The sequence below is a fragment of the Sminthopsis crassicaudata genome, chromosome 5, assembly GCF_048593235.1.
Source record: "Sminthopsis crassicaudata isolate SCR6 chromosome 5, ASM4859323v1, whole genome shotgun sequence".
Classification (NCBI taxonomy): Eukaryota; Metazoa; Chordata; class Mammalia; order Dasyuromorphia; family Dasyuridae; genus Sminthopsis; species Sminthopsis crassicaudata.
This window is the reverse complement of record NC_133621.1, coordinates 51,157,507-51,169,746: the sequence shown is the minus strand read 5'-3', so window position 1 is coordinate 51,169,746 and position 12,240 is coordinate 51,157,507. Positions and strand designations below refer to the sequence as shown.

At 34.3% G+C, this 12,240-nt stretch overlaps 1 protein-coding gene across 1 annotated transcript in view; it reads left to right on the top strand.

The window, feature by feature from the left end:
• ITGA8 (integrin subunit alpha 8) overlaps positions 1 to 12,240 on the top strand; it is a 213,656-nt gene that overhangs the window by 55,918 nt on the left and 145,498 nt on the right. Inside the window, exons 11-12 of the mRNA XM_074266669.1 lie at positions 661 to 713; positions 11,185 to 11,390. Coding sequence (XP_074122770.1) covers positions 661 to 713; positions 11,185 to 11,390 — 259 coding nt within the window. The remainder of the gene's footprint in view (positions 1 to 660; positions 714 to 11,184; positions 11,391 to 12,240) is intronic.

The following is a 12,240-nucleotide window of genomic DNA, read 5'->3' as shown; positions in this document are numbered from 1 at the left end:
GGATCAACTATTTGATTCTATTTTTCAATGGCAAGAAAAACCCCCAATATACTAAATAAAGGTTAGTACCAAAATTGTCTATGAGTTAGTTTCATAGTTTTCTCTACTTTAAGTTTGTCATTTAGTAGTATAATAGTCTATAAAAATAATTATGCCTTAATTATCCCTCTAATAAAGCCCCAAAATCCAAAATCATGACTAGACCAAAAATATTTTCTTTCTGGCTTTGAAATTCTTTTTTTAACTAGCATTTGAAGACAGATGCATTTGATGTCAATTCTGCTTTGTTCTCTATTACATGCTAAATATTGACCACTTGACCTTTAACACAAGGGTCAGCAGTCTAAATTGAATTTCCTGATTGTTGTCTTTCCCTCCCTCAACTCTTCCCTCAGTTGAAAGAGAGAACTAAGTATTTTCGTTAGAAATGGCTCTTGTCATGTTACAGGTTATATCAGAAAGTAAGGACAAATCAAGGCAGACTAGTGATGATAACTAATTTAATAAAATAAAAAGGTGATGAGAGGAAATAATTATTCAAAAATATGATTTTTATGGTTAACTCGCATTGGAGATGTATTTTTGTTGCAATAAGAGGTGATTATATAAAAATAGTTTGGGTATTCAAAATATGTAAAAGCTTCGGGTTTTCATTTGCAGATGGCATCTTATTTTGGATATGCTATTTCAGTATCAGATGTCAACAATGATGGGTAAGTGACTACATGTATTTTCTGTCCTAATTTAGAATACTTATGTAAAAATTTCAGTTTTCCATGTATAATTTACTTATGACTCTACAACAAGAAGAAAGAGTCCACTTTCATAACTTCACAGAATTTGAGCTGGAAGTGAGCCAACAACAGTTAGTTAACAACAGTTAAGAAGAATTGACAATGAGAATTTATTAAATGCCCACTATCTGCCAGGTACTATGCTAAGCACTAGAATGAATTTTTAAAGATCGTTTTCCCCAAGTTTTCTATTTTACAGATGTAATAATCATAGAACAAGATTGGTCAAATTGGCCTCTTTTTAGCCTAATTTAGGGCAAGGTGATATGCCTATTAAATAGCGTTCCTTATGCTTTTTAAATTCTTCACCAACTTTCTAACTGTCATTCCAAAGGGTGTCATTTTGCTTTTATTTCAACTTTACTTCTACAAAAAAATGATTATTCCTTTATGAAACCACTCATCAAAATTCATCTCTTACATTAAGTTTTGTAGATCTTACTCATCTGACTTCCCACACTGGATCTCTCTAATAACTATTCCTCTATATGTGTCCATCAACAATTCACAAATTAGTCAGTTATGCTTCTAATGGTCTGCTGATTTGGTAATGGATGCTCTCTTGTTAGGGGTCAGTAGTTAAGCCAAATAATGTGAGCTTGGCAAAGAGCTAAATTGTGGTTTTGGTTTACTCTTTCCAAAGAGAGTGATTTTTTTTTAAAAAGCAGGGAAGTAGGGGCTAATAGGAAAAGTTTAATAGGCCATTAGAAGGAACATTAACTGGGTCATCTTTATATAGCTGGGATTGATTGTGTTTTATATGATTTTGTTTGTATGATTTCATGTGTCTTTATTTGTGTCCATCCCATCAATGGTTTTTATAGAATGTAAAGTTCTCCAGATCTCCTCCTATGTCTCCTCAGATGCTCTTGCAGACTCTGCATGGTAATCATGTAATAATAGCAGTGGTAAGCTATGAGTTTAAAGTAACTCTTGTTACTTGTAACATTCCCAAAATCATACTTGATAGCTGGAGGACATAATCACTTAAACATTCTAAGAATTATCAAGTGAGAGAGAAATAGGACTTGTCAATTAAGTCAACAAGCATTTAGTAAGTGTTTCAGGTACTAAACTTAGAGAATCCAAGAAATGCAAAAGCAGTTCCTGCCTTCAATGAGCTTATGTTCTAGTGCTTGGCTCAGACGTCAACCAGTGGCAATGGGTTGAACACATTGCAAAGAAGCCAATTTTAGTCTGGTGATAGGGATAAAAGAACTCTGATACAAAGAGCTATGCAAAAATGTAATGGTCTCAGGAGGTCAGTCAATCAGTCAACATTTACTATGTACCAGCACTATGACAAGTCTTGGGGATACAAAGAAAGGAGAAAGACAGTCATTGTTTTAGTGTAGTTCACACCCCTATAGGAAAAACAACATGCAAATGTGAGAGAGGATAAGAATATAACTGTCTTTCAATCAGGTAGAGAGATGGAGTCTCCTCCTGCCCCTGTGATAGGGAAGTAGGCTGGTAAGTGTCTATCACATGAAAATCACCATCTTAGGTGCTTTGGGCATGTTCCAATTGGTCAAAGAGATTGACTGGGAAGGAACCACAGCAGTCATCTGGATCATTGCTGTCACACTCAAATAGAAATAAATCTACAAGCTACATATTGATTTATCAATTATCATTATTTGTTGAGTTGTGTTATATTTGTATTTATTTTTTCAAACATTTCAAATATCGGTATATAGTCTGCTTGCTCCAGAGGGCTCTTAATTTGACACCTCTGATTCTAGTCCAACCTCTTCATTTTATTTATGAAGAAACTGACTCATCCAAGAATACACAGATAGTGTCTAAACTGGGATACAAACTCTAAAATCGAGCAATCTTCTCACAATGCCAAGTTTCCTATGGCTGGAGATAAGTCCAGGTGATTACATGTCAAGTTTGTTATCAAAGGGATTTCTATTTAGGTATCAGATAGACTAGATGGTCTCTGAAAGTGCTTCCAACTTTGGGATTCTGAGAATCTGGAACTCCATATGGTCAGAAATCTAAATTCAATCATTTATGTGTCAATCTTTTTACACTGTGAAGATAAATTGACATATCTACTTACACTAAAAATTCTAACATGGGAAGAATACATTGGCTAAAGGATGGGTTTCCTTGGTATAGAGTAGGTGGAAGCATCTGGAGAATAAATTAAAAGCAAAAAGGGCTTAATGTCTCAATTTTCTTAATGAAAATACATTTGCACATTGGCCTGCCATCCACTAATGGTACTGCAACCAGCATCAGGATCGCTTCCCATTGGGGCTTGCACATAGCATTTTATAGGGCACAAATTGGCTCAATGTGTTCCTTTCTGTGGGTCAGCTACTTTTAAAAATTCCTTTCAACTTCCTCCCTACTTCATAGCATACCCTCCAGGACAACAAATGCATGGACTCATTCTAGCCTGTTGCAAAGTTTTGTGACACCATTTATTGTAGTTTTCAGTGTTTAAAAAAGAAGAAAAAACAACCTCGTTGATACCCTCCAACTAAAACAACATGGTTTAAGTAACTAACACCAGCCTTTCTCCAGTGATAATCAGGCCATTCTTTCTTGTCCATAAAAGACTGCTCTTCTGGCTCATCCAGTTAATACACAATTTCCTACAATGTGTTAGTTATTACGCAGTTCATTCTGAATGCTTTCAAATCCTTGGGATAATGTCTCTGATAATTTAATAGTGTTCCTTTAAAGATAATCTGGAGAAAAGGATGGCTATATTGATACTTTAAAATAATTAAGGTGCTATGTAAATTCAGTATCAATATACACACAATTAAGATGCTCTTTGGACATGGATCAAAATGGCTCACAAAGAAAGTATTCAAATTCATCTCCAACTGAGATAGAAAACCACAGGTTTTATGTACACTAATTATGTGATCAGTCTCTATTATTTTAGGAGATGTATATTTGCCTTTACAATAGAATAGACAAGGAAAACTGTGACCTCTTTCTGTATCCCAATGTTTGAGTTTTAAAGTTGAATGTTAAGGCTGCCTGTAACAACATAGGGACTGGCCCAAGGCTGTCATGAATCTTCCTGGAAGAGTTCACAGTTATTAAACATTTTCCTGAACATCTCTGCATTTAGGGGACAGTCACATGTTCCCCTATTATAAGTTGTTTCTACTCAATACTAGATGCATGTTCTTGGCAAAACTGTATGTGTTGTATGAGTACTCCTACCTACCAACACCTCCAACCCAACAAGAAAAATTTAGACTATATCTTAATTACAAATTCATTAGTGAAATTATAAACTTCATCTATAATTATATAAAAAAGAACTAATTTAAAAGAGAAAATTATAATTAAGTTAGTAATTTGGCGTCATGGGATAGTCAATTAGGTCCTCAAGATCAAGAATTGTTCTATTTTTAAAAATTGTTAAATTCCCAGAGCCTAAAAGGGTCTTGCATATATATACATATATGTGTGTATATACACACACACACACACACACACACACACACACACACACACACACATACATAGTAATAAGTATTCCTTGAATTTAATTGAGTTGGATTGGATGGAATCCAATCATTTTATCAACAAGTATTCATTGAGAGTCTACAATGTTACAGGTACTGTTCTATATATTGTAGATACAAAAATGAACCAAGAAAATTTATTTTGTCTTATTGAATTTTTCTTAATTCTAAATGATCAAATACATTTGTAAGTGTATTGTTAGCCTTACTTAGCCTGTGTGGACATCATAGAATGCCAATCTTGCACACAGGTAATTTTTTTAAAAGTAGCTTCTTAAAACTCTACTTAGGCTGCAAAAGGCCATCTTGTTTAGTATTTATCCATGATAAATGGATTCCAATGAGCTCTGTCTATCTGGAGTAGTTGGTTAACTATAGTTAATTCTTATTTTAGGGATAGTTAATAACCATCTTAAAAGAAAAGTGATAATTACCAAGATCCAGCATAGCTTCATCAAAATAGGTCATACCAGGTTCCCTCCTTCCTCTTTTTAGCTATTAGGCTGTTAAATGAGATTACTGCTGTAAACAAAGTTTACTTCAATTTTACTAAAGCGTTTGATAAAATTGTACACATTTTACTTATAAGAGAATATGCAGAGAAATATGGTCTAAATTGCAATACATATAGGTGAATTCAAAACTATTGAATGGCTGGACCCCAATAAGTATCCATGAATGAATCAATGTTATTTTCGAAAGTGGTCTTCCATAGAATCTTTACTAGCTCTGTCCTATAAAGGATTTTTATCAGTGTGCTTGTACATTGCAGACACTTGTGAAGTGTTCCTTGAACTGAATTGAGTTGAGTTAATCTGGATACACACCAATTTATCAACAAGTGTTTATTAAGAGCCTACTCTGTTAGGCTAATCTCTGGTTTAAAGTCATAGACTGCATACTTATCAGATTTTCAGATGACACAAAGCTGAGGGAGATCATTCAAATTTTGAATGACTATATTACTATCTATAAAAACCTTGACAGGCTAGAACAATGGGTCAGATTTAATTACATGAAATGCAATAGAGATAAATATGAAATCCTACAGTTGGGATCAAAACGCTAGCTTCACAGTTGATTCTAGAGGGCTAATACTGGAGCAATGAACTGATGAAATAGAAGCAAATTTAGGTCTGATGCAAGTCAAAAACTTGTGCATTTTTTCTCCTGAAGAATTACATTCACTTTTGTTGAGTGGGTGATTCTTGGTTGTAATCCTAGCTCTTTTACCTTCTGGAATATCATATCTAAGTCCCATGCTTCTTTTTATGTAGAAGTCACTAAATCTTATATGATCCTGACTGTTGCTCTATGATATTTGAATTGTTTCTTTGTGGCTGCTTGTAATATTTTCTCTTTGTCCTGGGAGCTCTGGAATTTGGTTATAATATTCTTAGGGATTTTCATTTTGGGATCTCTTTTAGGGGTTATTAGTAGATTCTTTCCCTTTCTATTTTACCCTTTGGTTCTAGAATATCAGGGCAGGTTTCCTTGATAATTTTCTAAAAACATTTAATCTCTTTCTTTAATCATGGCTTTCAGGCAACCCAATAATTCTTAAATTATTCTTCCTTGTTCTATTTTCTAGATCCATTGTTTTTCCAATGTGATGTTTTACATTTTCTTCTATTTTTTTTCATTCTTTTGACATCCATTGATGTCTCGTGAAATCATTAGTTCCCATTTGCCCACTTCTAATTATTAAGGAATTATTTTCTTCACTTAGATCTTGTACCTTTTTCTTTTTTGCCAATTCTGCTTTTTTTTTTAAAAAAAAAGATTATTTTCTTCAGTCTTTTGTGCCTCTTTTACTTGTTATTTCTCCTTACAGTTTTCTTGTATCACTCTTATTTCTCTTCCAATTTTCTCTCTACAACTCTTATCTCTTTATTTACCACGTCCCAGAAATTCTTACTGGGTTTTGGTCTAATTATTATTTTTCTTTGTAGATGTTTTGGTAGCTGTTTTCACATTATTTTCTTCTTCTGAGTTTAATGTTAGTCTTCTCTGCCACTGTAGTAGCTTTTTGTGGTATCTTTGCTATATTTGTTTGCTTATGACTACTTCTTGACTTTCAACTTTGTGTAAAAGTTTGACCATGTTCACTTTGGGATGAGAAACTTCTGTGCCACATTTCATTCTTTTTCATGCTGTATTTTCAAAGCTATCCTTCTTTGTAGATGTTTTGGTAGCTGTTTTCACATTGTTTTCTTCTTGTGAGTTTATTGTTAGTCTTCCCTGCCATGGTAGATAGCTTTTTGTAGTAATCAAATTCTTTGTTGTATTTGTTTGCTTATGCCTACTTCTTGACTTTCAACTTTCTCTGAAAGTTTTCGGTATTTCCAAGGTGGAACAATTCTGAGAGACATATAGTCACTGATTTCTTGCTGCTGAGCTCCCATCTTGACCCTGGTCCCCTGCAACTGTAAGCCTTAGCTTTATCTTTGCTTTGGAACTAGATATCATTTTGAAATAACCCTCTCCTGTGACCAACCCCCTGCACTTCTCTCCACCCAGACCTGCACAAGGGCAATAAAGTTGCCAGGCAACATCAGCTTTATCCAGTGCCAGCAAAAGGACCCCTTTAATCTCTTTCTCATCATTTGTCTAATTTCCTTACTGTCTTTTGGCTGAGTGTTCCTGAAGCTGCTGCCTCCACCACAATTGTCACCATGCTTCCACCTCAATGTCACAAAATTTTCCTGCCAATCTCCTAAGTTTTCTTTGGCCAGAAAAAAATATTCACTTTGATCTTTGGTAGCTCTGTCACTCCAAAATTGATTTGAGGAGTTATTTTTAAATTGTTTGGAGGAGATTATTGGAAGAATTCAGCTGGGTGGATGTCCTTAATCTGCCATCTTGGCTCCATCTCGTGTTTTTAAGGGCAGGTTTCCATGCCTTCCCTGTAGTCATCCCAAACAGTACTACTAATAATAGCAACTACCATTTATATAGAAGTTTAATGCTCTTTAAATATTTAAATCTTTGTACTTAATGTAGACCTCATCAAGTTACTCAAAATAAAATTCAGAGTATGAGATGAATGTTTCTTTTTAGTTACTTTGTAGTCAAAAAGGTTGTGGGAAAGATCTTCATTCCGGATCACCAACCAAGAGATAGGAAGGCAAATTATAGCATTGGACATTAGAGTATTTAAATCTACTTTCCATTTGACTATTGTGTATAACACCTTTATGTAGTTGCTTTGTACCTTGACCCTTAGGAGAATCTTGTCCTCTAATGTTTTCCAAGTTCTTACTTTCCAAGAACTCAGACTGATGAAGGAAAATTGGTTAGTCATATTGGGTCATATAGTCTCATGAGTAAATTAAGGGATGCTCTCTCAGAACCCCCAATTCCCCTCTTCCACTTTCACATTAAACTGACTCAATTCATTCTCCTGATAGTCATTTGGGTGAATTCTAAACAATTTGGATTAAATTGTTTAGTTAATGTTGATTGCTGATTGATGAATGAACTTTCAAGGACTCCAGATATTTGGGAAACATAAACAGCTAGAGGAAGTTAACTTGAGAAGCTAGATGTATTCCTTAATAGAAGCCAGTCAACTCATCTGAAGCCATCAGTGTTTGGTTTCGAAGCTTTGGACAAGTTTTTCAACAACAAAAGATCTTGGTGCTTTTCATCTGCCTGAAACAAACCTGTGTTCAGAACTTCAATCCCACTGCCTCAGTGTGTTTGTACTGTATCAGGATTTCACAAAATTACATTTTAACCCATTGACACCTCCCATCCTCCTGCTGTTTATGCTCTCTGCAGGACACAAAGGAGCTGAGTAGAAGCCCAGCAGGTGGTTAACTTGACCATTCTAGGGCCACTTTATTGGAAAGGAAGTAACATTGGATACTTGTGTTTATGCTGAGAACTCAGCATAAATAAATCTGTTTGTTGACTTGCCCTGAGGATAACATCTGGGCTCAAGTTCTGGTAGCCCAACCTAAAAAGTAGATTCAAATTATTATTTTTTAAAATAATAGCTATTTTTCTCAAATAGTTGTAAAGATGTTATCAACATTCACCTTTGCAAACTCTTGTGTTCCAAATTTTTTCCTTCCCTCCCTTTATTTCCCTAGACAATAAGCAATCTGACCAAACATATGTGATACTTCTAAATGTTTTCCCATATTTGTCACACTGTGCAAGAAAAATCGGCTCAAAAAGAGGAAAAAAACAAGAAAGAAAAAACAAGCAAGCAACAAAAAAAGTGAAAATACTAACACAAAGGCTGCTGGTTCTTTTGACATTTGTCATATTTCTAAGAGACACAGGATTTTATTCCACATTCTGTCTCCTTTCTCTGGATGCAGATGGCTCTCTCCATTCCAAGTCTATTAGAAAAGAGCCACATCCATCAAAGTTGATCATTACATAATTTTGTTGTTGCTGTATACAATGTTCTCTTGGTTCTATTTACTTCACTTAGCATCAGTTCAAGTAAGTCTTCCCAGGCTTTTCTGAAATCAGCCTGCTCCTCGTTTCTTATAAAACAATAATATTCCATTACACTTATATACCATAACTTATTCAGCAATTTCCCAACTGATGGGCATCCATTGAATTTCCAATTCCTTGCCAAGTAGCTTTAAATTAAAAGAAAAACATGGCAAATATTTTATCCACGTATTGTTACCAATATCTGCCTACATACAACTACATAGATGTATTATATGTATATATGTGTGTATCTATATATCAGGTGGAGAGAATAATAAAATAGCTGGCTGGTTTTTGAAAATAAGCTTCTAATAATTAAATTTAACTTCATTATTTCATAATGTACTTGGAATAATTGGTTAGATACTGCTTTAACCCTTTTAAACAAATGTTCCATTGTTCATTGCTTCTTTATTCATTCAACTAATAGTTTTTGAACACCTACCATGATCCTAGTGTGAATTAGAAAATAAGAAGTAGAACACACAACTCTTGTTGAAAAGAAAACCAGCAGCCACTTTTGCAGCCTAGTTTATCCATGAAATAACTAATTATAACATGTGAGCAAGTTAATGAGATAACACCTGTGGTACAAACAAGGCACACTTTGGTTCTGGATTAAAAAAAAATGATCACTATTAAGTAGATCTGTCAGAGAAGAATTGGAGGAAAGATACCAAAAACTTAATCAGATATTCTATTATTAATATCTGAAGAAGAACCATAGTGTAATTTTTCTGATTTTTGTTTGTTTGGATATATAGTGATATCTTATTTTTAATAGAATATTATTAAATATATGGGTGTAGAATAATAATAATTAAAGGATCATTACATATCATCTAGCTAAATAAAGACCCAGCAAAAAGAATTGATTAGCCCAAGGCTATACAGCTAATAAATAGCAAAAGAGTCTGTGCAATTAACTTCATGTAGAATATGGGAAAGCAGCTATACAGGCTTCTTCCCAATGTTGTTCATTTACAGAGTTAATTTATACAAAGTCTTCTTTTTCTCTTGACATTTGTCATATTTTTAAGAAATGCAGGATTTAATCCTGAATAAATCTAGGGCTTTTTAGTGCTAGGGAGTGAGAGGAGATTTGTATATCAAATAAATGGGGATAGAAGATCAAACTCTAATTGAACAAAAAAGTCTTTGGTATGATCACCACAAAGATATCATAAAAAATAATACTAAACAATTGGAAAGTCATTGACAATCAGAGAATACAGTATAATGAACACAGGTATACTCTAGTCCTGATTTTATGAAAATGAATTATTATAGTAACTGCAGGTAATGGACTCTATGGTGTCCAGACATCAGACGTGTCTCACAAGGAAAGTACACTTACTATTACCATCATTAATTGAGCCATATTTAAAATGCTATTGCTTCATAAGCTTCTTTATTCTCTTCTGAAATATATTTTAAATGCTATTTTGGAATATTGTGTAGCATTTAATTTTTAAAAATTTGCAGCTAGTGAACTAAAAATGTTTTCCCCCTTAATAAATAAATTATATTTTTACAAACTTGAGGGTATACTTAGATAGGAACATGACTTTCCCCATTAGGAAAAATAAAATAATTGATATGATTTCAAAATAGCCTATATTTTTGGTGGTGCATTACTACTGAGTTAAAATAAAGTTCTACTGATTATAATATATTTGCAAAAACAACTGTTTGGACCTGTATACATATATTGTATTTAATTTATATTTTAACATATTTAACATGTATTGGTCAACCTGCCATGGGGGGGAGGGAAAAAATTAGAACAAAAGGTTTGGCAATTGTCAATATTGAAAATTACCCATGCATATATTTGGTAAATAAAAACTATTAATAAAAAATAATATATTTGCAAAACATGTTTAGGAGATTGATGAATATAAATGATGTTTCTGACTTTTTTTTTCTGAAGCAATTGTTAAGTGACTTTCTCAGGGTCACATAGCTAGGAAGTAATTAATTATCTGAAGCTAGATTTGAACTCAGATCTTCCTGAATTCAGGGTTGGTGCTCTACCAACTGCACCACCTAGGTGCCCCTTGTTTCTGACTTTTTAAAAGTATGTCAAGCCTGTAGGAATACTAATTCTCTTGAACTCTCTCTCCCTCTTCTCTTTCCTATCTATCTTTATGTTTCTCCCCTTTCTCTTCTTTCCTTTCTCTCTCCCTCTCTCTTTCCCCCTCTCTTCTCCTCATTATTTCTTTCTTACTCTCCTTTTCTCCTTTCTCTTTCTCATCTTTTCTTTTCTCCTCTCTTCCCCTTTCCTCACCTCTCACCTCTTCTACTCTACCTTCTCCTCTCCTCTCCTCTCTCCTCTGTTCTTTTCTTTTCTCTTTTCTCCTCTCCCTGATTCTCTTTCTCCTCCTCTCCCTCTTGCATCTATCTTCCATGTCTTTCTTTTTCAGTCTGGATGATGTTTTGGTTGGAGCCCCCCTTTTCATGGAGCGGGAATTTGAGAGTAGCCCTAAAGAAGTGGGACAGGTTTACCTCTATTTGCAAGAAAGTCCTTTGCTCTTCAGAGATGCCCAAATCCTTTCAGGAACTGAAGTGTTTGGCAGATTTGGAAGCGCTGTCACCCATTTGGGAGATCTGAATCAAGATGGATATAATGGTGAGTTTAGTTTAAATTCACAATACTTCAAAATTGTTGCAATTTTCATGTCACTGTTGGGCACAAGGAAAGAATGTCATTTTGTGCCAGTCTTGTTGGTGCATATGATGCAGAGCTATAAAAATATGGGCCGGTTCAAGGTGGTTGTTTGGGACTCTTTATTAGAAAATTCAAATCAATACTTTGTGTGGTGTGCTAAGGATAATTTAAAAGTTATGTGATTTCAAGCAGTAAATCAAAAATAATTTATTGTTTATAATGTGCCAGCCTCTAAACTAAGCACTGTGATGATAAAGGAGAAAAACAATCTTTGTTCTAAAAGGACTTATATTCTAATGTGGAAAAAAATGTGAAAATAAGTACAGGAAGGGGGCAGCTAGGTGGTGCAGTGGATAGAGCACCAGCCTTGAATTCAAGAGGACCCAAGTTCAAATCTGGTCTCAGACACTTAACACTTCCTAGCTGTGTGACCCTGGGCAAGTCACTTAACCCCAGCCTCAGGGAAAAAAAAAAGAATAGATGAATAGATGGGAGGTAATTTTGTAGGGAAAGGTACTAGCAGCTAGAAGGGCCAAGAAAAGCCTTCTGTAGAAAGAGCACTTAAGTATTGAAAAATTCTAGGGAAACCAAGACAGAAAAAAGAGGAGGAGAACATGCCAGGCAGGGGTAACATCCATCATCAAAACAGCATGGTGGCAGAAGATGGAGTTTATACAGAAGTGACAGTAAGTTTGCCAGCATAATAATAATAATTAATAATAATAATAATAATAATAATAATAATAATAATAATAATAAACCTCAATGTAGATTACATGGAGGGGAATACAACATGAGAAGATGAGAAAGG